General features: G+C 37.4%; 1 protein-coding gene across 3 annotated transcripts in view; it reads left to right on the plus strand.

Annotated features, from left to right (window-relative positions):
• Positions 1-23133, plus strand: part of CTNND2 (catenin delta 2) — a 751200-nt gene that overhangs the window by 124488 nt on the left and 603579 nt on the right. For all 3 annotated transcript variants that reach the window (XM_036225698.1, XM_036225697.1, XM_016163669.2), the window contains exon 2: positions 4211-4347. In XM_036225698.1, the coding sequence (XP_036081591.1) occupies positions 4211-4347 (137 nt within the window). The remainder of the gene's footprint in view (positions 1-4210; positions 4348-23133) is intronic.

The raw sequence follows: 23133 nt of genomic DNA on the forward strand, positions 1-23133 counted from the left end.
CATGAATGTGGCCTTTTAAATGTTGTCTGTGGAATGGAAGGGTATAAAAATCCAGTATGTTAAATTATATTCGATTTTAAAATTTAATATGAAATTTTATACGTACATAGATATTTACATAAATGACAATATTTTGAGTATTCTGATGGCCAATGTCATTATTCTTTTGGGCACAAGGTGACAAACTATGAAAGTGATGCCTCGTGGTCTGAAAGTCTGTCGCGCTAGGATTTTTGTGTTTGAGAACAGAGGGTCGAGCACAGAGAAGGGATTGTTTTGAGGAGGGTGCAATGCATGAGAGAAAGTAAGAAATCTAGATGCAGCAGCACGTTGGGTTTGCCTGTTGCTTGGTGCGAGGGACAGGACATCAAAAAACTTAACATCCAGAGATCGCCAATGGAAGCTCTCGGCTAACTGTAGGGGAAGAAGAGAAGAGTTCCAGAAGTATCTAACACCTGTAAAGTAGACGATAAAAAGGGCCCTCCCGAAGGAAAGGAAGAGGGCAGGAGAACATTTGACTAGCAGCATCATTTAGAAATCCTCAATCTTTACATTCTTCCATTAACATCAGAGTGTGGTTTCTGGCTTGAGGTCTGTTAGCTGCCCAGATGTTAGCAGCCTAGATGAGTCACAGGTACATCCTTGTTGGGTTGTCGGTTGACAGGCCAGGTCACCTTCCCTTTCCTCCCCAAACTCTCCCACTCACTGTGTTGACATCTTGGCTGATGGCCCAGTCATTCAGACCAAACCCTGGAAGCATCTGGGCTCCTTTCTCTTTGTCTTAGAGACCGCAGGCAACCCTGACAGTTCTCCCTTCAAATTATGCCCATATCCGACCAGTTCTCGCAGCCTCTTCTGCCCAGGATTACATCAAAGATTTGATGACCGGGTATAGATCAAGGCCATCTCTACTTCTGCAGTCATGGAATCTGCATTTTCATCCTTCAGTCCGGTAGCCACTGACTATAACTGGCGATTGGGAGCTTGAAGTGTGCACAGTGCAACGAACGAGCTGAGTTTTTAATGTTACTAAAATTTAAACAGCCACAAGTTGCTAGGGATACCGTATTGGACAGTGCGAGTCTTGCTAAGGAACTATCTATTGAGTCCCACAGTATGGCAAGAACTTGGAAATTCTGGGATTTGAAGCAGGTAGGACCTGCTGCTAATCTGGGAGGAGGAAGACACGGGTCTCTGTGACAACAGAGCGTGGGGGCCTTGACAGTGGCAGAACACGAGGTGATGTTGTATGCAGGATGAATACGTCTGCGGGAAAATGTCCCCTGTACTCGCCATCAACTAAAAACACAGTCAGAGGGATGGATTTTTCCTTATCCAGTTGGGGAAAGCAGGAGAGGCTGACGAAGCCCGGTGTTGTTGCCGGTGTGAGGAGGGGACAGTGTCAGGATGGTGTAAAAACGGGATAAAATTGCAAACAAAAGGTAAATTATGTCGCCTACAATTGTTGAACACTAAATATTTGTACCATTATTCAACTGTTGAATAATTTCCGTTGATATAAGAAATAGTCCGTGATATGTCGCTGAGCAGAAACTTAAAAAATTAAAACCATTAAATTAATTCCCCATGTGAAACTCATTATGCAAGATAACTTAAATCAGAAAAAAGTGGGTGTCAGAAAAACCTATACCAAAATACCGGTCAAAGTACAAATATACTGATCCGAGATGGCAGAATTAGTGATGATTACCTTTACTTTGTTTTATTTCTTTTTGTCTCCCTCCATTTCTCACATGTTTTAGATTTAGCACAGATTAACTACTGATGTTAGGTGGGTTAGCTCTAATTAAACCTAACATCCTCGACCACAGACTGCAGGGTTGGAGGGCGTAAGGCTCCCATTTGCCACGAGGCCCTCCACGGCTGGGTCCGGGCAGTCTCCTTCCCTTCCTTATGCTCTGAGATGAGATTGGGAGTGACAGTCTTCACCATTCATCCGTACATAGTGATGCTTCAGGTAAAACTGGGTGTTAAAAATTACAAACTACGGAAATTATTGCAAGCCATTTCAGTCAGCCGTTGGTGCTAACTGGGGTGGCATTCGCTCTGTATGGGAGGATGAGCCTTGAGAATTTCACTTCTCTTTCTTTTATTGCTATAAAGAGAAAGAGGGGTAGATAAACAGATGAAATTATTCCTTATACGCTGTGGGTCAGAGTTGTCAAGTGCCTAAGGATATACCTTGATTCATTGCCTATTAAACCCCATATTTTATTATGACAGGTACTATCATGCTTTGAAGAGTTATGTTTTATATAAATTGGTGCATAGACTAGCATTCGGGAGATAGAACATGTTATGGGAAATAGGCTGACACATCAAAGAACTCAAAACTAGGAATAAAAAGGGAGAAAGGGTGAAGTCTGGTCCCAGTTATGGTACTTGACAACTCTGGGACCTTACACACAATTTCTTTGTCAAAAATATGTAGATTATAATTCTGGCATAGAGTCTGAAGTTACATAATGCCAGTAAAATATTGGTGGAGATGCAAGGTCAAGGGCGGGTCTCCCACTGGCCACAGGTGACTTTGCACACAGAGCTACCATTTTCCCTTCCTCTTTCTTTCTGCCCTGCCCCTGCCCCCCTATCCCAAACCTCTCCTGGATAGAAGGGCTTAGCTTTCAGGTGATTTTACCTGGCACGACTTCTGCTCGTCTGTTTATTTACATCTTTATAATTACAAAGCTTAATCAAATAAGAAACCCACATACGAAAGCAAGTTGAATGCACAAATGTGCTTTATTATTTTCCTCCTGATCCTGACTCCCTAATTACGTACATCTGTGTCTTTCATCCTGCTGGTATCCATCACCTAAAATACTTTGAGCTATTTAGCCATGTTTGTATTTTGCCAAATTATATTTTAGTCCGATCCTTAACTCTGCTCAAATTCTGCTTACTGATATTATTTCTCCAAACTCTCCCATTTATTCTATGCTCATAAGAGATTTATTTTCCCAATACTATTCTAATCCCCATTGGTAATATCATAAGAGACTGACCTCAAAGAATAAAAACAAAGAAAAACTAAGTGGGAATGTCCAATGGGAAAACAGATGACCACTTTTTTTTATTATATATTTTAACACAATTTCGGCAATGGAGACCTTTTGAGTTTGTATAAGCCCGAATTATTAGCCGAACGTAGCTAGTATCATAGTGCAAGGGATGCTATGGAAATTATGTCACTTAGGGTAAAACCTGGGGAATACAGATAGAGTATCATAGGAAATATCTTTTAACATTCACACAGCGCTGGTTTCTAGAGGGACATGTAATACGATAGCTCTATGAAAGAAAATAACCTTTATTAACTCTCAGCCTTTTATATGCATAGTGGTTTTGTAGTGCCTTGGTGAAAATTGTCCTCAGTTAACTGTTATTTCCTTTGCTGATGAGCATTGCTAGATAATATATGTAACAAATACTTTGGTTTTATTTATTTGTTCAAGAAAGACAAAAGCAATAGAACAAAGCAACTTCTGAGAATCCCGTTTTCAACCTGTGCATGTGTGTCCTTTCATGAATTGGTCTGAAAGTTTCTGCTTTCTTTCATAAATGAACTCAGACAAAATAAACTGGCAGATGAGCCTTGCCAACTTTAAGGAGCATGTGTCTGCCATTGGTCACAGAGTTAGGAACTTGGTAAATATTTGTGGAGTGGGCTGGTTATTTACTGTGTTTTACACACGGAACTGAGCTTGTTAATTGTGGTATTTCTTAATCACTTACAAATTATTGACCATTTATTTTATGCGATTTCCATATAAGAAGGAGTCTTAATAGGTTTTCTTTTTTGTGTGTGTGATGGAAATATACCAATGCACAAGTAATAAATTTACCAAAACACCAATGACATGGCAGTTCGGCTAGCTTATTTTTAAACTCAATACTTCTTTATCTCTTGACTTTTTCTCATAATTTTACTTTCCTTTTCCTTCTCATTTCTTCCCCAACTTACCTAAAAGGCAAAACACGAAGTTGTGAGTGTATTCTGGAATTAGTTAACGGTGCTAAAATAGAAATCATTCTGTTTACTTTCTCCTTCTGCCACGATGTCATGTGCGTTTTCTGTAGTTCGTAATTTTCATTTTGCCTAAGCGTACTGCTCGGTATTGCCTGATAGTTATTGTCTGTTTACCATGACAACATCCAGTTGCATTGAGCGTGTCTTCTTGCATTGCAGGAGCTATGCCTGTCCCAGACCAGCCTTCGTCAGCCTCAGAGAAGACCAGCTCCCTGAGCCCTGGCCTCACCACCTCCAATGGGGATGGCTCTGAAACAGAAACCACCTCTGCTATCCTCGCCTCAGTCAAAGAACAGGTAGAAACATTCCGCTTTTGTGACATACTTCGGGGGCACTTGCAAACTGCTTTTTACTGATGAATGATGATGACTAAATCATGTTGGAAAAATAATGATTGACTAGCAGAATGTTGGTCATCGTTATCAAGTTAATATTAAGATATGATTATCGTGGCTTTTGACTGCATGTTTTTTATTCCTACTTTAGGCAGATTTTCTTGAAATAATATTCCATGGAGCAAAAAAAACAACAAACCAAACCAAAACAAAACAAAACTTTATAGTCAAAATAACTGTTGGTAAAGTTTTGGCCAATTTGGTGATGGACCTGACTTTTAATACTATTAAATGCATACAGTCAAGTAATTGGTATTTAGAAAATAAAGTCTAATAAATTGTCAAAATATATCCACTAGGCTAAAAAATTAGTATGTATGACAGCCGATTAATATCATGTTGGGTTAAGGCAGGTTGGCTTTCCTAATGTTTTAATAGATGGTTCTGGAAAAATGCATTACAGAATTTTCCTTTTAAAACTGATCAACATTTTGAATGATTCCTCCTCTAATATTACTTGGCTGTAAAAATGGGTAAGTAAATAAAATCTGTAGTTTTAGATTTAAACAAATTGTATCTTAAAAGTCATGTTTCTTATAAATAAAAGGTAGTAAATAATTGTAGAAAGCTGGAAAACTCAATATTTTTTTATTCACCTATTCATTTATTATGTGCTGAAATAGAAATCAGTAGTGTTTTTCAAAAAGTGAAAAAGCATCCTGTGTTTCGGAAACATGATATGGGGATGTTGAATTAACAACAACAGAGGGTGAGAGCCAACCTAAGTCCGGGAACATCCCAACAGAGCAATATTCTAAATGGGACAATGATAGACAGTTACTCTACACTCAAAAAAAAAAAAAAAAGAAGAAGGATTCTCATTTTCTCCGAGTAAACTGATTTGGTTTAATAAGTAGGGCTTGATTTAGGAAAAAGTAGGAAACCAGCTAGATGGCAAAATTATCAATAGAGTCACTGAGAGAAGATCCATTGACAGAAGAGATCGATGTGCTGCTATTCGTCAAGTTTTTCACCAGGTCAGGAAGTGTGCAGCTAAGTAGGTACACAAAGGAGTGTTGAATATCTTTATGGATAATCTGGTTTGTGAAAATGGTCAGGAAGCAGGAGTTTGGGTTGAGGCACAGGCTGTACTGCCTGGTTCGTTTGCTTCCAAATGCTAACCCGAAGGAGTTTCCTGGTTATTTTTAAGGAGCGATGGAAAAGGAGAGCAAAGATTCAGGCCACTTCCCATACTCAAGGCACTGCTTTGTTAGAGTTGGCTGTGCCATGGTTTCTCATACCAAATCGTGGTATGATTCGAAAGTCTTGCGAGGCCACTCAATTTAGAGTAGTGACAAAATATAAAGCACGAGGCATAAATTTAAGAAGAAATTTAGAAGACCTGTCTGATGAAAATATTAACATTTTTTTCAAAGACAAAATAATTTAGAGTAAATGAAAAGGCATGCCAGGGTCCTGTGTAGACAAGCTTGGTATTATAACAGTATCACTCGCTCCCAAATTAATATATAAAATTTAGGCAGTTGTAATTAGGAAGCTGTGGCTATTTGTTTGCTTCTTTGGCAAATTGGATCACACTACTTTAAAGGTCGCATGGCAGCATACACATGTGACCATTGCAAGAAAATTTTGGTAGAGATTTTACTTTACCAAACTTACTGATCACAATAGTGTCCGATTGTCCCAATATAGAAAGAATAATCTCTGTAGGACATAATCGAGGGTTCAGAACAGATACAAATACAAATTGGGGTACATGTATTTGAAGTATTTCAGTTCAGTACAAAGCAGTGGTTTAAATGGTGTTAACACGACTAGCTTAATTACCATCTGGAAGAAAATCAAAGCACTTAACTCACAATATATACAGAAATAAATTTCAAAGGTAAAGCAGTGTAACTGTAAAAATTAAAATATAAACATATTAGAAGAAACATTGAGAAAATATTTATACAAATTGCAGGTGGGTTACTGACAATAACAACAAGAAACAATTCAACATAAACAAGCAGGAAAATAGACAAGAGAAAATATGTGCCACAAATAAGACACAATGTTGATATAATTAATACAGTAAGACTCCCCAATGTTGATGAGAAGAAGAGAAATCGAAGGATAGAAAACTAGGCAAAAAATTATGAGCAGGTAGCACACAAAAGAAAAAATGCAAATTACCAATGAGTATATGGAAATGTTTTCACCCTAATGGACTGATCAGAGACATAAAATTGAAAATGAATATATGATTTTCTTCAGTGTACCAAATAAACATTAAAAATAGCATCTCTTATAAGCTAGACAAGGGTAAAGTTTGAGGATTTCGCATTCTTTTTCATTCAGAATGGAAATGTGCATTGCCATAATCTTTTTGTAAAATTATATGTTGCTATGAATTGGTATTTGAAATGTTCAATAGCTTTTAATTAGTCATTCTTAGACATATGATCTATAGAAATGAATGACCTAGAACATAATAATTTTATGTATATGAGTTTTTATTGACAAATTATTGGGGATAGAAAAAAATGAAACAGTATTGATTAATGAAGAGTAGAAAAGATAATACATATTTTCTATGTGGTTATTAATAAAATGAGTTGAAGGTATATCTCTAACCTTTGAAAAAATTTATGAGTATTTTAGAAAGGAAATGGCATAGTATTATATTATCCTATTTTAAAAAATGAAATAGTAAATATAGTTTTTGTTCGTACATGTTTATGAGCTTCCACAGACTTATAGAAGGAAATCAGTCAAACTCTTAGCATTGGTTATCCTATATGTTTTAAATTAGATGGAGGTGGATGGGAGCGGGCAGAGGATGTACAAGATTGGGAAAAAGAATTGGAAGACTGGAATAAATATTAGTAGGATAATAGAAATTATTCCTTCAGCTGAAATAGTGATGTCTGCAGCTGAGAGAATGGATAAGTTGCTTAAACAAAAATGCATTTCTGAAAATTAAATGACCTTTCCAAATCCTTGATGAGAATTTAATAAAAACTTATTTTGAAGGGTTTTTTTCCCCTAATAATTAAAAGTAATTCATTGTTCACTTTTGGACAGCAAAGGTGAGATTCTTTGCAGCAGATATGTAGTGTTGAGGGGGCCTTAAAATCTATCCTGGGAAGCTGAGTGAGAGCAACACGAAGCACTTGAATCAGCAGCGTAGGCGTCAGGTGCTCCATGTGGACCTGCTCAGTGAGTAGCAAAGCCCACGGGCTCGCTTGCTAGGGCCTGGAGCAAGCAACCAGACTCTTCCTTCACTGGGAGATTTTCATCCTAAATCATTCTTAAGGCTTCCTTCCTTTCTTTTCCTCAGGTATAGACTGTCATCTTTAGAGTTAAAGCTAAGTTAAATATATATTTTAAGAACTATTAGCTGAGATTAAGGAAAAGTGACTTTATAAGTTACTATCCTCTATGATTCCTAATAATTATATGCATAATATTTTTATGACTCTATTCAGTTAAAGAATATTGTTTGCCTGGTCCTCTTAGGTACTGAGAACTAACTTTCTTGAGTAAAGATGCTATTCTCTCAATTAAGAGGAAATTTCAAGTAAACATTTCTTGGCATCACACTTGTATACTACTCTAGTTCTGTCTCTTTAGAGGTCAGTTTTGCAGGACACAAGTCATCCCTTGTCATAGCATATATCATGACTGCTGTGTAATAGATTGCCTAATATATTTGCTCATTTATTAAACATACTGAGCACCTCGTATAGGCAATAAAGGATAATAAAGGAAATGTATATATATATAAAAAAACTCAGTCTGACAGAGTTAATTGGAATAAGTGGTTAATGAGACTTAAGAACGCAAATTCTTAGTTAACATTGCATGGAAATAAATCATAGTTTATAACAATACAATGAAACTTAAATAATGCCAAAACCTGTCATGAAATATGTCCCAATAGCATTCTATGGCATGACTAAGGTATTTGTGAGCTGAGCCTTCACATCCTTGAACATGCCAACTATGGGTTGCTCGATGAAAAAGTGTTCATTGGTTTTTTTCTCTGCTCTAATTTCCTGTGTCGATTGCTTTTTGACTGGTGAATTTACGCTTTTATTTCAATATAACTAGAACCATGATTCATGCTACACTCTGTGGGTAATTTTTGGTATTTCAGACACATCTCATTTCCAACAGTAATTAAGTGTCTCCTCCTATGGGGTTTAAGAGAGAGACACCCGGTCCCCATTTCATTTGTGAGTGAGTGTCCACATCAGAAAGGGAGGGGAGGACAAAGCGCGGGCACACGATATTCTGGTTGTATTATCTGGACAAATAACAGAGAGGCGATTAATAACCGTTCATCATAAAGAGCCAAAATGATATGGAGGCTGAAATGTTGAGATGGGTTAAGGGATTTCTTTTTAAGAATGGGGGATATTCCTTTGATGATGGCAATGATTAATAAGAGGAGAAATTAATGATGCTGGGGCAGGGGGTAATTTTAGGTGAGAAGTCACTGAGTTGGTGGGAGTGATCTCGTCCCAGTATGCCAGTGGAGAGAATGGCTTCTGGAACAAAGACAGCCACTCATTGGTGAGAACAGGAGTGAGTCAAAGTACAAGTCATGGTCGAAGGTAGTCTGATGGCTTGGTGCTGGAAATGTGTGATGTTTTTCTTCTGCTGTCATCAGAAAGGGACAGCCAGCTTGTTTTGAGTTGGAGGCTGTATGGAGAGAGTTGGACTGAGCCAAGATAGAGAAGGGGAAGGCACTGGAGGTGATGGACCCAAGAGAGTGATCGAAATGGTGGATCTTGGAATTGACAGTGAATGAATGACAAAGGGTAAAGACAGAAGAATTAGCAGGGATGATGGATCGACAGAGTGAACATGTACAGATGGTGATAGCTTGAGAACCATGTGCCTGAAACCAAAAATTCAATGCTAGTGTGAAATGAGATCAAAACGAGAAATGAGAGAGAAAGGCTACTATAGAGTCCGTGAAAGCTGGCGTGAGAATGATGACAGCAGTGTCGTGATGACGGCAGTGGGAGCAGCAGCTCACGTCACCCATTAGTGGAGAGGGGAGCCCCGAGGTGGCCGCATGACTTCGAGAAGGATACAACATGCTTGCTTGCAATTTGCCTGAGAGCAGCTATTTTGACCTTCATTTGTGTGGTTTCATATTTATTTATTTGTTTGTTTGTTTGTTTATCTATTTATTCAGCCATTCCTTTCTCCTTCCTTCCTTCCTTCCTTCCTTCCTTCCTTCCTTCCTTCCTTCCTTCCTTCCTTCCTTCCTTCCTTCCTTCCTTCCTTCCTTGTTTAATTGTTATAATGATGGTTCTACTATTAGACAAGAATTTACATTCACTCCTACTGTGTAACATTGGTCTTTGTATCTTATCTTAAATAAATATGTGTACTACTTTACTCTTAAGGAAAGCATGTGTTTCCTAAAATATACTTATTTCAAAATAATATTTCTTTCATTTGATCATTACATGGTTCTAAAGTTGGCATCTAAAGGGTCTTATGTGAGCTAGAAAAAATTACTGGGGCGTTTTTAAAGCCCTTAGAGCTCATGTAGTTTATTGATCTGTGTAAGTTATTATGGCTCAGATAAATATTTTTCATAATAATTCTACCAGCCAACTATTACACTTAATAATGAATAAATTAAATAGAAAATTTCTGGGTCTATAATAGTGCATGCAGATGTTTCATTTTATTGCATTTATTCAATAGTGTTTATCAAGTGTCTACTGTGTACCTGGAATTGTTCTTCCTTTTAAGTGATGATACATAGATTTGGAGTTTGCCTTCAAGTACTTAGCAATGGAGTTAAAAAATAAACATAACAAACATATAAAGAGCCATAAACTATTGAAAAATTAGACATGAAATTTTTCAAAAAGTCTCTAGTCCATAAATGATCAAACTCCAGTTGATTTATATTGTCAAAAACATTCCTTAAAATTGACAATGTTTATTTCCTCAGACATACTATTGCTACAGTAATTTCTCCTGTTTAAATTCCACAAGAATTGTAAATCTCATTCTTGATTTTAGAGGAAATTCTTAGTATCGTTATTTAGGATATTGATGATTTTAAGGTAGTAAAGTAGAAATTCTTATACTTTTAATCATTTTGTTATTCTGCTTAATATAGGAAAGTAAAAGTAATGGCGTTTTTGATCTTGCTCTGTTGGGAAAACTTTACATACGTTGTGTCATATGAAGGCACTGAGCATTTAAAAATTTACATCTTACATAAAATCTAAAGAAATACTGATCCTTTATATTGACTTATGTGAGGATTGCATGCCTTTCTTTGTATTTAGATTTTATATTTATTTTTAAAGTACATTAGCTCTGTATAGCAAGAAGCACGTTTTAAAATGCTTCCTTAATCAGTATTCTTTCAGCACCGTACATCACTGTTAAATCTTTCAGTATTATTAGTGTTACTATAATGTACAGCAACAGTTTCTGATAACAAAATGTGGAAAATGACCTATAACTATTAATTAATTTCCCAACTATATTTTGGAAAGTATTTTATGAAAGTAATGACTAAATTATGATTCATGAAAAAAAAGGAAATTAAACACCTTTAGAAAAGGTCAGGAAGATAGAGAAAGATTATCTGCAAAGACTAGTGAACTTTATATTCATTTAGTCAGAAGAAAAGACTATATCATAATGCTACAAGTTGAACTTTCTCCATATATCAAAATTAGAATGAGAATTATGTGATTGATGATTTTTGAATTTAGTTATTTTTTTCAAGCTAGATATACATTGAAAATATTTTTCAAAAAAAACTGTAATCTTCCTCTAATTTTTATTAATAGAATGTAGACCGTATTCTGTTATTTTCATTAATAGAATGTAGAACGGTCGTTGTCTGTTTCAAGATGGAGAGAGAGTTGAAGGCACAGCTGGATCTACAGCTCGGAGCTGTAGAACTGGGTCCTGGTAGATGGAATAGTTCATTACAAGGAAGGGGCAAAGCACAGAGTCGACAAAAACCAGAAAACCTTGTGAATATTGTACACACAGGCTGGAGGCCAGGTGTAGATGCACCGACCACCTGGGTGTTTAGACTTCTAGCAGGGCGAAGAGTCCAGGAAACACGTGGTTTATGCAGAGTTCGGGAGTTCTGAGTAGGAAGGGGAGACTGATGGGAGTTGCTGGGTTTGAAGTGAGTCTGTTTCTCTGTGGATCTTTGGCATCGAAGAATGGTGGCTCAGACTAGGAGGAGAACCGAGGGTCAGAAACATCACTTGTGTAAGATCTTGGGAATTAATGCTGGGAGAGCTAGTCGTGAGTGAATAATTCCGGAAGTGTGATAGGTCACCTGCCTCCCCACCCCTTGCTCCCTTATGTTTATTGTATTCTTGCTTGTAAGTTATTTTGACTTTTTCTTCTAAAATTTAATTTGTCCCTTAAAATGTTAGTTTGTAACTCTTCTCAAGATACATATATACTTAGCTACCTTTTAATCACATCAAATTCTCTTCTAAGAATTAATTCATTCGCTTGCTCTCTGCTCTGTCTCCTTCGAAAGTATTGCTTGTTGAACTTTTAGGAGACGAGAGACTATGATGGGAAAAATAAAAATGGACTAAGCCTTTATATGTGAAATTAGAAGATAAGCTATTAATATGTGGGGTTTCGTAACAGGACATATAGTACATTTCTAATGCCTCTTTTATATTTATAATTAGAATTCATTGTGAAATATTTATATGTGAAATCACATTGAATATTTTAAATGTGATATTTTAATAATTTTATTATAAAATAATTCATGCACATTGTAGAGAAATTTAAAAACTCAGAAAGGAATGAAGGTGAAAATTTTATTTGAAATAATACTGCAACTAGAGGTTGTTACAAAGATTCCAGAAGATTACTTTTTAAGGTTTTTATATGAATATAGAAATATATATTATTTTTATTTTTCTTTAGAAATATTTATATTACTTTGTACATTTAACATTATATCAAGAGTATTTTTCATCTCATTAAATATTATTTAAAAATATTTCTCTAATGGCTATGTAATATAGATTCACTGCAAATTATTTAATAATATAATTTTAGTTAACTTTTCCATCCTTCTTGATCTCAGGTTGATTCAATTTTCTCAGAATGAAAAAAAAAATGACATGTCATACTTCCTGGTACATAAATCATCGGGTCTACATTGACAGAAACTGCTTGGAGCAAAGTTTTGAGAAAGAGCTTAAAGACCCTGACACAGACGCTGGGAAAATGTGTCATACCTAATTACCGATCAGAGCCGAAGGCGGGATGTATGAGGCAGGAGCTCCTGGGTATAACTGGGTGCCCTGTACAGGGTTTGCATAGGGTAGAAAATTAACAAATAGAATATTCTAGAGGGAGTAAATGGGGAACACACGTTCTGTATTCAGAGAAACTGAACCAAACGTGATAGGAACGGTCAAGATAAACACAGAAATGAACAGAGAACAAGGAAAAAAAGATGTTAAATAGCACCTCAAAATAGTAAAAACATTTTTACAAAGGACAGATGTTAAATTCCTTTAAAATGTGTGCATAGATAATATACAATCTGTAGTATATTTCTGTAAAATCTGCATGCAAAACATTTCATGAGATATATAAACATTGACCTTTTTCTTGAATAATTATTTTGTTTAATATTTTCTGTTTATGAGCAAAAAACCTGATAATCGAAAAAAAATATTCAGTTCATCTACCTAGAGCCATATAGAAAATTGCCGTACGATTGACCTGGGGAGTTAGATGGCCTTACTCTGAATCCAGTGCTCTTTCCAACATGCTTCGCTGTCTCAGAGTTTAGCTGTAATAATGGGTTTATGATATGTTTATCGCATAGTATTTTTCCCAAGCGAAAAATTTCTTCAGAACCAAGGTTGTGCTGATTTCTAGTTAAACGGGACCCCAGCCCAGCTAGCGCTTTTTAACTAGGAAAAGGAAGGCGTGTAACTTTGCATCGATTTGATTTGCCATATATTTTTGGCCTCTGAAGGAATCATTAATGAGAGTCCAAACAAAAAGAGTTCAGTGAACTTATGTACCTCACTATTCGCTAATCTGTGTAGCGAAGTTGGGGTACAAAGGGAGTGAGGTGGGTTAAATACCACAACATGGCTTTCGTCACACATTCCTGTTTCTGAGAGTCAGTGGCCTGGACGGAAGTTATCTCTAGCATGCATCAGCAGCACAGGTAAACATGCCCGAGGCAGCCCCATCAATCACATTCATGTGGCTGTCACTCAGCTGCAGTCATTAAAAGAATGTGCAAGTTCATGCCTTGGGCTCCAAGTGAACCAGCTATGTGGCCTGCTTCCAAAGCAAGGTGAAGATCAGCACTCACCTTTTTGACTAATGGCAAGTTCTGACGTTCACATTCTACTCAGGAACTCTGGAAGCAGCTGGATCCCTTGCCCAGTTACTAAGAGAAAGGACTCCACATGAACATGACAAAGAGAAATCACTTTAGTAGGTAGTTTTCAGCATTTAAGTAGCCAGTATACTAAATGGCGTCATTCACCAAGTCAACCAAGTTAGCTATCTGGGGATGCATTTGCAGCTCAATCATCCTGGAGGGTTTGCTGGATGGAGAAGTTATATTCAAAATTAAAAGTTAGAATTACATAAAAGTCAATCCAAGATTATTCTATATTGGTTTTAGGCAAGTACAAGCAATTCGGAGCGTATGTTGAGACTACCGTCTCCTCTGGGAGGCAGAACTCTGATGCGTCAACCCAGGGTGTTCAAATCGAGTTGGTCCGAAGCTCTTGAAGTACATTTGCAGCCCCACTGGCCCGCACCCACTCAGCACAGAAGAAGCTCCTCATCCAAACGAAAGATCAGCTTTGTCCCCAGCCCACCTGTTAGCCAATGCAGATGCTTTTAATAAATAATGCCATGCATGCCAGTACTTGTCAGAGACCTACGAGTGCCTGCTATGGACCTCCCGTCAAAGGCCAGAGGCAGCTTATCCCTCAGATTAATAATAGTGTAAATTCTCTGTATTTGGGGAACTCAGCTTCTATCAGGCCCAGCATCTGAGCCGCCCGCCGGAAGCTTTTCAACAATGCGACTTCACTAATGTTATGCGATGACTTCACCTTTACGGGGACTGGAGATGAGAAACGAACGTCCCGGGGGCTGTTCGGGATTGGGTGGAACTCTAATACCGAAACCCTCCCCGCACTGTCGTCGCCTGAGTTAATATAAATGAAAGGTTTCAGTACTAGGAGCACGACACTGCTGTTGCTAGTAAGAATAATAATGACTATAATTGTGTGTGTGTGTGTGTGTGTGTGGGGGACACCTACATTTATTGATTAATTTCCAGAATAGGGTCGTGGCCTGGCCTCTCCTCCATCCGCTGGTGTCGCCAGTCCCCAGAGCAGTGCCGGACGCAGAGGACACGTTCTGTATATTTGGGCCGTGAGGCTATGAGTTCAGGAATTAACTTACCGCGTTTTCCTATTCTGTTTCGCTCAAAAGTAAATCTTTTGCTTAACTGTGATAACAATCCTTAGTTTACTTGCGCGGCATAAGGGTCTCATCTTTATTGTTATATCGATCAGATCCTTTACCCTTATTTTAATGGCTGTATTGGATCCGTGTCTCCCCCCGTGAGCTAATACCTTCATATTGTTTCAGAATTAGCCCATTTACTTTGATAAATCTCAGGCCCGAAATTGCAATTTCCTCTATAAACAACCTGAATCGAAACTCATTTAATTGGTTGGAATGAGATATTTTCAGCTTCAAGTACATTAGCTTAAACATATCCTTTGTTAATAAAATATATAGTTGAGTGTCTTTTTTTCTCAAACTAGACTGCGTGCTTTATTTAAGCTAAAAGAAATAAAAAAAACTACCATGTTAGTAGACGAATCATCACCTTTACATAAAAACATACCTATTTTTTTCTGTTTATATTCAGTTATGCCAAATATTTGTTGAATATCTTTTTGTAATAACTTTTAACTACTCTTTGAAAACATACTATCCCACAGAGTATTGAACAATCTAACTATTTGCTTATTATTTGCTTATCTTATGTTTTCTTTGTATCTGGGAGATTTTTCACACATTTTTTACCTGATGAAACTCAATATAGTCATACTAAAATGGAATTTTTACAGATTTTGAAGTAAGCATTTCTGTGGTTGCTATTTGTATGTTTTTTTTTTTTTTTTTAAACAGAGACATGATCTATGTGTCATATTTGTGTGTGGTTGTGTTATTGTCATTGGCTTTTTTTTTTAAACCAAGATACATCTTGAGTATATTTATGTGAAAGATTCTGGACACATAGAAAACTGACTTCTCTATTATTTTACACATTAATATTTTCAGTCTTATCTATAGGTTACAAGAAATAAAATTTTTATTTAAAAATAGTGTAAGGATTTATATTGAATAATTGTGAGCCTTATTGTAGCAACTACTGTATTGTGACCCCCACTCATTTAAGGGTTTATTCTGCAGCATTTTCTTAGACTACAAAGTGAAGATGGTGTCTTAAAATATCAAACCCTGAAAGCTGCGCCTCTTAAATATAAAATATGAATACACTTTCATGTCAGCATAGGATGTGAACAGGTTGTTTTGTTAAAAATGTACATAACGTATAAATGTCACCACATAGTGAACTGAGTTAAAGTGGGTGAGTTTTGATAATATATTTACCCTGAGACTGTGGCAGATCGTATTGTTGAAAAGTGGCCACAACCTCATTTCCCATCTCTCACGACCTTCTCATGATGAGAATCTGACTCTCTTCCATTGGTAGACGGCTCTGTATTCCCTCTCCTTCATGTTAGGTGGCTTCAGATCGTGGCAGAAATGGCACCATGACATTTTTAAGACCAGGGCATGAAGAGCGGGACACCTTCTCTCTGGTTCTCTTATGATCGTTCTTGGGAACTAGGCGCGATGAAGCGGTGATGCTCACGCAGCTTGTAACAAGGTCTCTGTGGAAAGACACCCAGTGCGTGAGTGCTTGGCGCCGTCTGAGCCCCCCGCTGACGCCAGCTCCCACCCGCCAGTCTTTCCGGTGAGCCGTCTTCGTTGAGCCTCTAGTCAGGCGACCCCAGCCGATGCCATATGGAGCAGTGACAGCCGGTCCCTACTCTTATTTGTAAATCGATGGCCAAAATAAACAATTCATGTAGCTTGAAGCCGGTGAGTTTTGAGGTAGTTTGCCACATAGTGGTAGATAACCGATTCACTCATTTTTCCATGCTTAACGGAAAGCAGTTGTGTTAGACCAACCCTACAATCTTCTCTGTTTCTAAGTCTTATGACATCCTGAAGTAGCTTTTTAAAACCCATATCATTGAAATATAGCTCACATACCACACAGTTCACTCGTTTCAGTGGTTTTTCGGTATATTCATAGATTTGTACAACCGTCGCCACAATCTAATTTTGAAACATTTTTGTCGCCTCAAAAAGAAACCCCATGTCTGTTAACAGTCACTGCTCACTCTCCACTAACCCCAAAGTCCTAGGAAGCAGCTGATATACTTTCTGTCTCTGTAGATTTTCCTGTTGTGACCATGTTACATAAATGGATTCATAACTATATGGTCTTTTGTGAATGGCTTGCTTCACTTACCATAGGGCTTCAGGGTTTATCCACATTGTAGCATGCACCGTTTCGTTCCTCTTTATTTCCAAATAGTATTTCATTATATTTCATTTATCCATGCATCCGTGGATGGGCTTTTGGGTCGTTTATACTTTTTGACTATTAGGAATAATGTTATGAACAGTCGTGTACAAGTTTTTGTGTGGACATGTTTTCTTTTTCTTGGGTAAGTATCTAGGAGTAAAACTGCTGGGTCACGTGATCATTCTGGGCTTTACATTTTGAGGAACTGCCCACTTCTTTGCAAAGTGGCTGCACGTGTGAGAGTTCTGATTTTTTTTACATCCTTGCCAATACTTGTTATCGTCTGTCTTTCTTCTTAGAGCCATCCTAGTGGACTGGGGTAAATCTCTGAAATGAACTGCTAGACCAGAGCCAAAAAAACACACACCAAGAAATCCTATAGCAGATTGATATTATTTTTAAAAACATTTAGACATATTAAAAAATACTTATAAGGCTATTTACCCCATAGACAAAATAAGCTCCCTAACTTGAGCTGGTATTCACCCCAGTATTCCTGGGTCAGCATATCAGCACCTGTGAAGTGTTTAGGAGGCCAGTTCTGTGAGTTTCGGATGGAATAACCAATGATGTTTGGCTTGCACACTGTGTTGGTAGGGCGGCATGGGCAGGTGGAGTAGGAAGGAGGGCCAGAGGAGCTGTCTGCAAGTGTTTCTTATGAGGAAGAAGGAGTAAACTTCTATTAGGCAGCAGTTATCCAACCGAGAAGAGAATTAGGATAAAGGGTCAAACTTGGCGGGGAGGCAGGTTTCAGATTTGCGTCTTACGTGATTCTTAGGTGGAACTAATAATGGAATAACTCATAGATTTAGTTCACAAAATATTTGGTAGCCGAATAGTCAGGCCTTGGGGATTATATCGCTAAAGACAATGGCCATTTTTATTGAAAGTCCACCTTGGGGATGGGTTCAAAAGTTGGAAATTTTCAAAAATGGAAGAAACATTCTCAGAGACGCTGGCAAATGACAGATTTAGGAAAGAACTAAGAAGTACAGCTGGTCACTGCTGTCTCTTCAGGAAATGTCGCTAACAAGCCATTGTCGATGGCAAACCTGGTGACCAGTGGGTGGCGGCACAAGAAATGGCTCCTTGCTGATTTGTGATTCCTGCAGCCCCGCGTAGGGCTAGGTGGCCTCCTTACTGCCAGCTCCATTCATTACCTTTCCACAATGTGCTCAGAAATATTCTTTTTTTAAAACTAAGATATGAACCTAAAAAATGAAAAAGTTGGGAAGGATATGTGCTTAGTATTACCTAACTATGCTCCCCCCCGCCCCCCGCCCCGCAAAAAAAAGCTGCTCATGCATTCAAAGAAAGGAAGAGTGAATCCCTAGTCATTAGAATTAAGCATGGAGAACTTGAATGACTACCTTTCAGGGACTCACATTGGGTAGACATTCAACTAAATGAACTTATAAGTAAATGAAATCTGCTTATGAGTATTCCATCCCTACATAAAAATATGACACATTATTTTTTAATATTGGCAAAGTATAAACATATGCAAAATTTTAATACTGGCTAAGAATCTTTTCTCAGTGGTCCGAGACATTCATGGTTTCTCAATGTTTAGTATCTATCAAGAGACCAGTTATTCTGTAGCATTGGAAACTATTGTCTCCATAAAGACTTGCGCTAAGATAGTTGATGAGGCTTTGATAATTAGGAGAGAAGTCAGTTGACATTACAGGGCTGAAAACATTTCTTCCAGTTTCGAGGATAAGTTAAATTTTCAGAGCTTCTGCTGTGGCCCAAAGGAAGCATGCAGTAGCTCCTGAAGGAAACGTGTGTTATCATGTTTTAAGGATTTATTCTTCAGTAGATATGGGGGTTCAGGCCAATATTCAGCATGCTGTGAAAAGTGGTATTTTGAGGTCAGTAGATTTTATTCAGATTCCTCAAGCATTTTCTTCCTGAATAGCCTTGATTAAGGTAACATCTCCTTGAAACCGAGTTTGATTATCTAGTAAAATGAAGACAATCAAATCTGAGAGTTATGATGGAATGTATGCAAATTATAACACAGATTGTTCGAACATATTAGTTATTTAGTTTATTATGATCCTGTGGAAATCTTTGCTCCTTAATTAGTTCATATCAGCTTGATGAATTGCTCTTCACCAGTATTTCTTAGACAATTAAACATACATACAATCTCAAGTTCAGGATGAATTCATGAAACCCAAAGATAAATCTGTTTGTTTCTTTGCTGGTTCCCCACCATTCCCCAACCCCCCTCCCCCCGCCCCCAGGAAATTGGGAGAGAGGAAGAGAATATATGTCTGAGAAAGAAACAATAATAGTTTAGCTTTTAGAATTTTACTTATTGTCAGATTCTTATTGGGATGGTCTGTAAATATAATGTTAAAGAGAGTTTGGGAGGTATTTTGAAGCTCTTTGATTATACTTAACTAGTGAAATTTCAGCTTTCTGGGATAATATGTAGATCATTCTTTCTCTTACTTTGCTTAAACTCCTCATAAAGCAATAAGAAACATATGTGTCTAGAATTCTTAAAAACCAGGCCCTTTGTGTTGCTGTATTTTAGAATCCTCAGCAACCACAAGCATTAGGCGAGTCCCAGAACATGGCAATGTCTGACATCAAGGAGTCTGGGGGGAGAATCATGTAGAGCGAGTTGGGGTCTTGTCTTGGTCTGTGTATGGGACGGCTGTGTTTGGGAGAAGGGGGAGGTTGGTTCTGCAGAAGAAAGGGCTCAAAGCCAGAGAGGAGTAGACAGACATGAGGGTTTGGAGCTTGCAGAAATCGTAGGCCAATCGGGATTGTAACAAAATGTGAGACAGGAGACCCAGGAAGTCCTAACTGAATCTCAGGGACGTTAGCGACCATTCGAATTACGCCGTGGGAGGTGCTCCTGTGTCCCTTCGGTGGGTCCTCCTGCTCCTTTGTACTACAGGAAGTGCCTTTCTCAGCATCTGGTCTATGGATACTGCTCTTTGCATAGTGGCTGCAATTAAGAAAATCAGTATTATTTTGTTAATTAAAGTATGAGTAACAATAGTAATAAATTTCATTCTTCACCACCAAGTTTGATTTGACTGTGTAAAAAAATATCCATTACAGGAATTCTGAGGTATTACTGTTTATGTAAGTGAAATAAATCCACCCATTTCATTCACATTGTTGGAATACTTGAGAAAGTGTTAATAGTGAGAGCATTGTATGCCTTCTCCAAAATTCTTATTATCAAGACTCTAGTGCTTTCACATTTCCTAACTGATGATTATTCAATTTTAGGTTGAATGAATGAATGATTAAATAAATAACTGTTACAGATTATATGTTGATAAAATATAAGTAAAGGAAACAATATATTTAGATAGAGCCAAGAGTTTCAAGGAGACAATGTGAAAATTTCGATAGCAATAATACCTCACATTTAATTTTAAAATAACCCAAGTAAGTCATCTTCCTTATTTATGATAATGCGATATCCCTGGGTATTCGGTTGAATCTTCCCTTTTTGATACTGTGCACACAAAGGAATAAATGACAAACTGCATTTTCACCTCATTTCTGATTTCATTACTTACACGAATTAGCTGTGTGTATAACTAAATTGCTACTCTTTTTGTTGCTAGGATTTACATTTTTTAAACATTATGACTTTATAATGATGAAGTGTCACTTCAGGCCTGGTGTAAAGGAATCCGGAAGTGTCCCACGAGAGACGAGACCCCTTAGGGGTGGCTGCCAGGCTGACCCTCAGCCTCCACTCCACGTCCAGTCGCCAATCCTCAGCGTTTGTGCTGGCCACAGAGAATCGATGGCCCCGGAGTGGTGGACACACCAGCACATTTCCTTGAGGCTTTTAGTCCAGGAACGTGTGATGAGAGGAAATCTGATGGTCTAACATAGGAAGTTTGGATAATTGCGGGCCTCGTTTTCCACCCCGAGAAGCAAACTGGTGCGGTTGGTTTTTCAACTTTTTGAGAGATTCAGCGAGATATTGCAGTATCCGTAAAATAGATTCTTTTTTGTTGTTGTTTGTTTGTTTTTTTTTCTTAAACTGGTTCAAATGGAGCATCTGTCAGTTATAACCAAATGAGTCGTGGCTAAGTCATATATGTATTTGAGACTTGATAGGAAAACTTTTTTATTCTTATTTTTTATTTTTATTTATTTATTTTTTTAGGTGAGGCAATCCTTGGTTGACCTCACAGATTGCAAGGAGGAAAGCTTTTTAAAGGCAGACCCATGACATTTTCTTTTCTATCTTAAGACACATATAAGGTGCTTAAAAAAAAAAAAAAAGAAGCTATCAAAAGTTGAGCATTCCAGAATATTGACTCCTGGTGAAACCAATAAGAACTGAATTCCTAAAGAGCATAGAGAGAGAATTCTGCTTTCCACACATGGCTGTGATTTGGACAATATTCTGGTTAGTTACAGGAACTTTTCTTTAGGTGAAAAGACGTGATTGACAAATAAGAGAGTTCTGGAATTAAATATTAAGTCAATTATTTGTGAATACTATAAAAAAAGTCATCACAAGTAGCCAGTCAATGTTCATCAAGAAGGAACCATTGCAACCTGCCTTGGTTTTTGTTTATTCTTTTTTTTAGATTACCATACAGATAAAAGCAGTGACCATCTGAAGGTGTAATGCCTTGTGATGTCAGTAAAGCCTTTGGCAGTTTGATGATATTCTTTTGTAAAATGAGCAAATGAGGAGTTTATACAGGATAGTACAGTTCACAGCTGTAGTAGCCATGGAAATAAACTCTTATCCAGATAGTACTGGATAGTAAATTGGGGCAATGTTTTTTTTCTTCTTTAAATTAGTCTGCCTGAACTTACAGCAGTGGAGGGAAGTTCAATCTAAGACAGAAATCCTGTCTCCCAGAAACTTTGGATATTTTATTTTTACATAGCTACTACTGTTGCCGTTGATAATGATAATAATAACAACTAAGAATTAGTGCTACAATACAAATAAGTTTTCACTTTTTATCTTCCTGAATCCTTACAACTTACCTATGGGAAAAATTGTATTATCCTCATTTTAAAATGAAGATGAGACCGAGATTTTCCAACCTGTTTAGGAGCTATCGAATTTCAGAGCAGGATTCAAACCTAAATTTCCTTGCCTTTAAAATGAGTTCACTTCCACACTGTTCCATAAAATTATATAAATGACGTTCATGATCGAGGCAACTAATGTTATACTCTGTAACTTTACCTGAATTAGAGAGGAGAGAGAGAAATGCAGGCAATGATCTTTAGAAAACGATAGTTTTTTTTTTTTCCTGGAAAAAAATAAAAAGTCATAGTCCCTAGGAAGATAAAAACATTTAAAGATTTTTTTGACACGTTTGTTTCTCTTTCTGGAAGATTGACTCTTGTCAATTTTTGCCAGTTTCCCGTTTTCATTTTCTACCAATTTTAGCTCCACAGGGTCACTCCTTCCTTCAGATTCATTCTCTTCGTTTTCAGATACAATCACCAGAAAAATCTTTCAAGTCTCTTTAAAAATAAATTAAGCCATCACTCATAGCAAATGCACATTCTCGGTTTGCAAGATAATTAAAAACAGAGGGTAATTTACAATTAAGCTCATACTTACCTTGCTGTCAAAGCTACAGTCTCATTGTAGACCCGACATGAATGGGTGTCACAGGGGACCCTCAGGGTGACTGTTCTCTGCCATACCTCGAAGAGAACAGTAGATCAGGAATGGAAGCTCAGATTTTATTGTTTTTCCAACCACTTCATTTAGTCTTCACATCCATCTCAAATTGTCCTCTATTATCGTACCTTAAGAAAGATTCAGAATTGTAGTTCTATGTTACATTTTATTTCTCCCTACCGAAATGGAGCTGTTTGTTTTTTTTTTTTTCAATATTCTAAAGCTATTGCGGCTGTTGGTGTAGCCTTATCTTCCTACAGAAAGCACTAGGAAAAGAAATGTTCTGTGTTTGTGCATATTTGCATTCCTCATGGAGCTGGGTGCTAACTCTCACCACGGAGAATACATACGTTTTAAGCCAGCCTTTCTAATAAGTGTGGTAATCACAGCACCA

This window comes from Rousettus aegyptiacus, unplaced genomic scaffold (assembly GCF_014176215.1).
Source record: "Rousettus aegyptiacus isolate mRouAeg1 unplaced genomic scaffold, mRouAeg1.p scaffold_m13_p_8, whole genome shotgun sequence".
Taxonomy (NCBI): domain Eukaryota; kingdom Metazoa; phylum Chordata; class Mammalia; order Chiroptera; family Pteropodidae; genus Rousettus; species Rousettus aegyptiacus.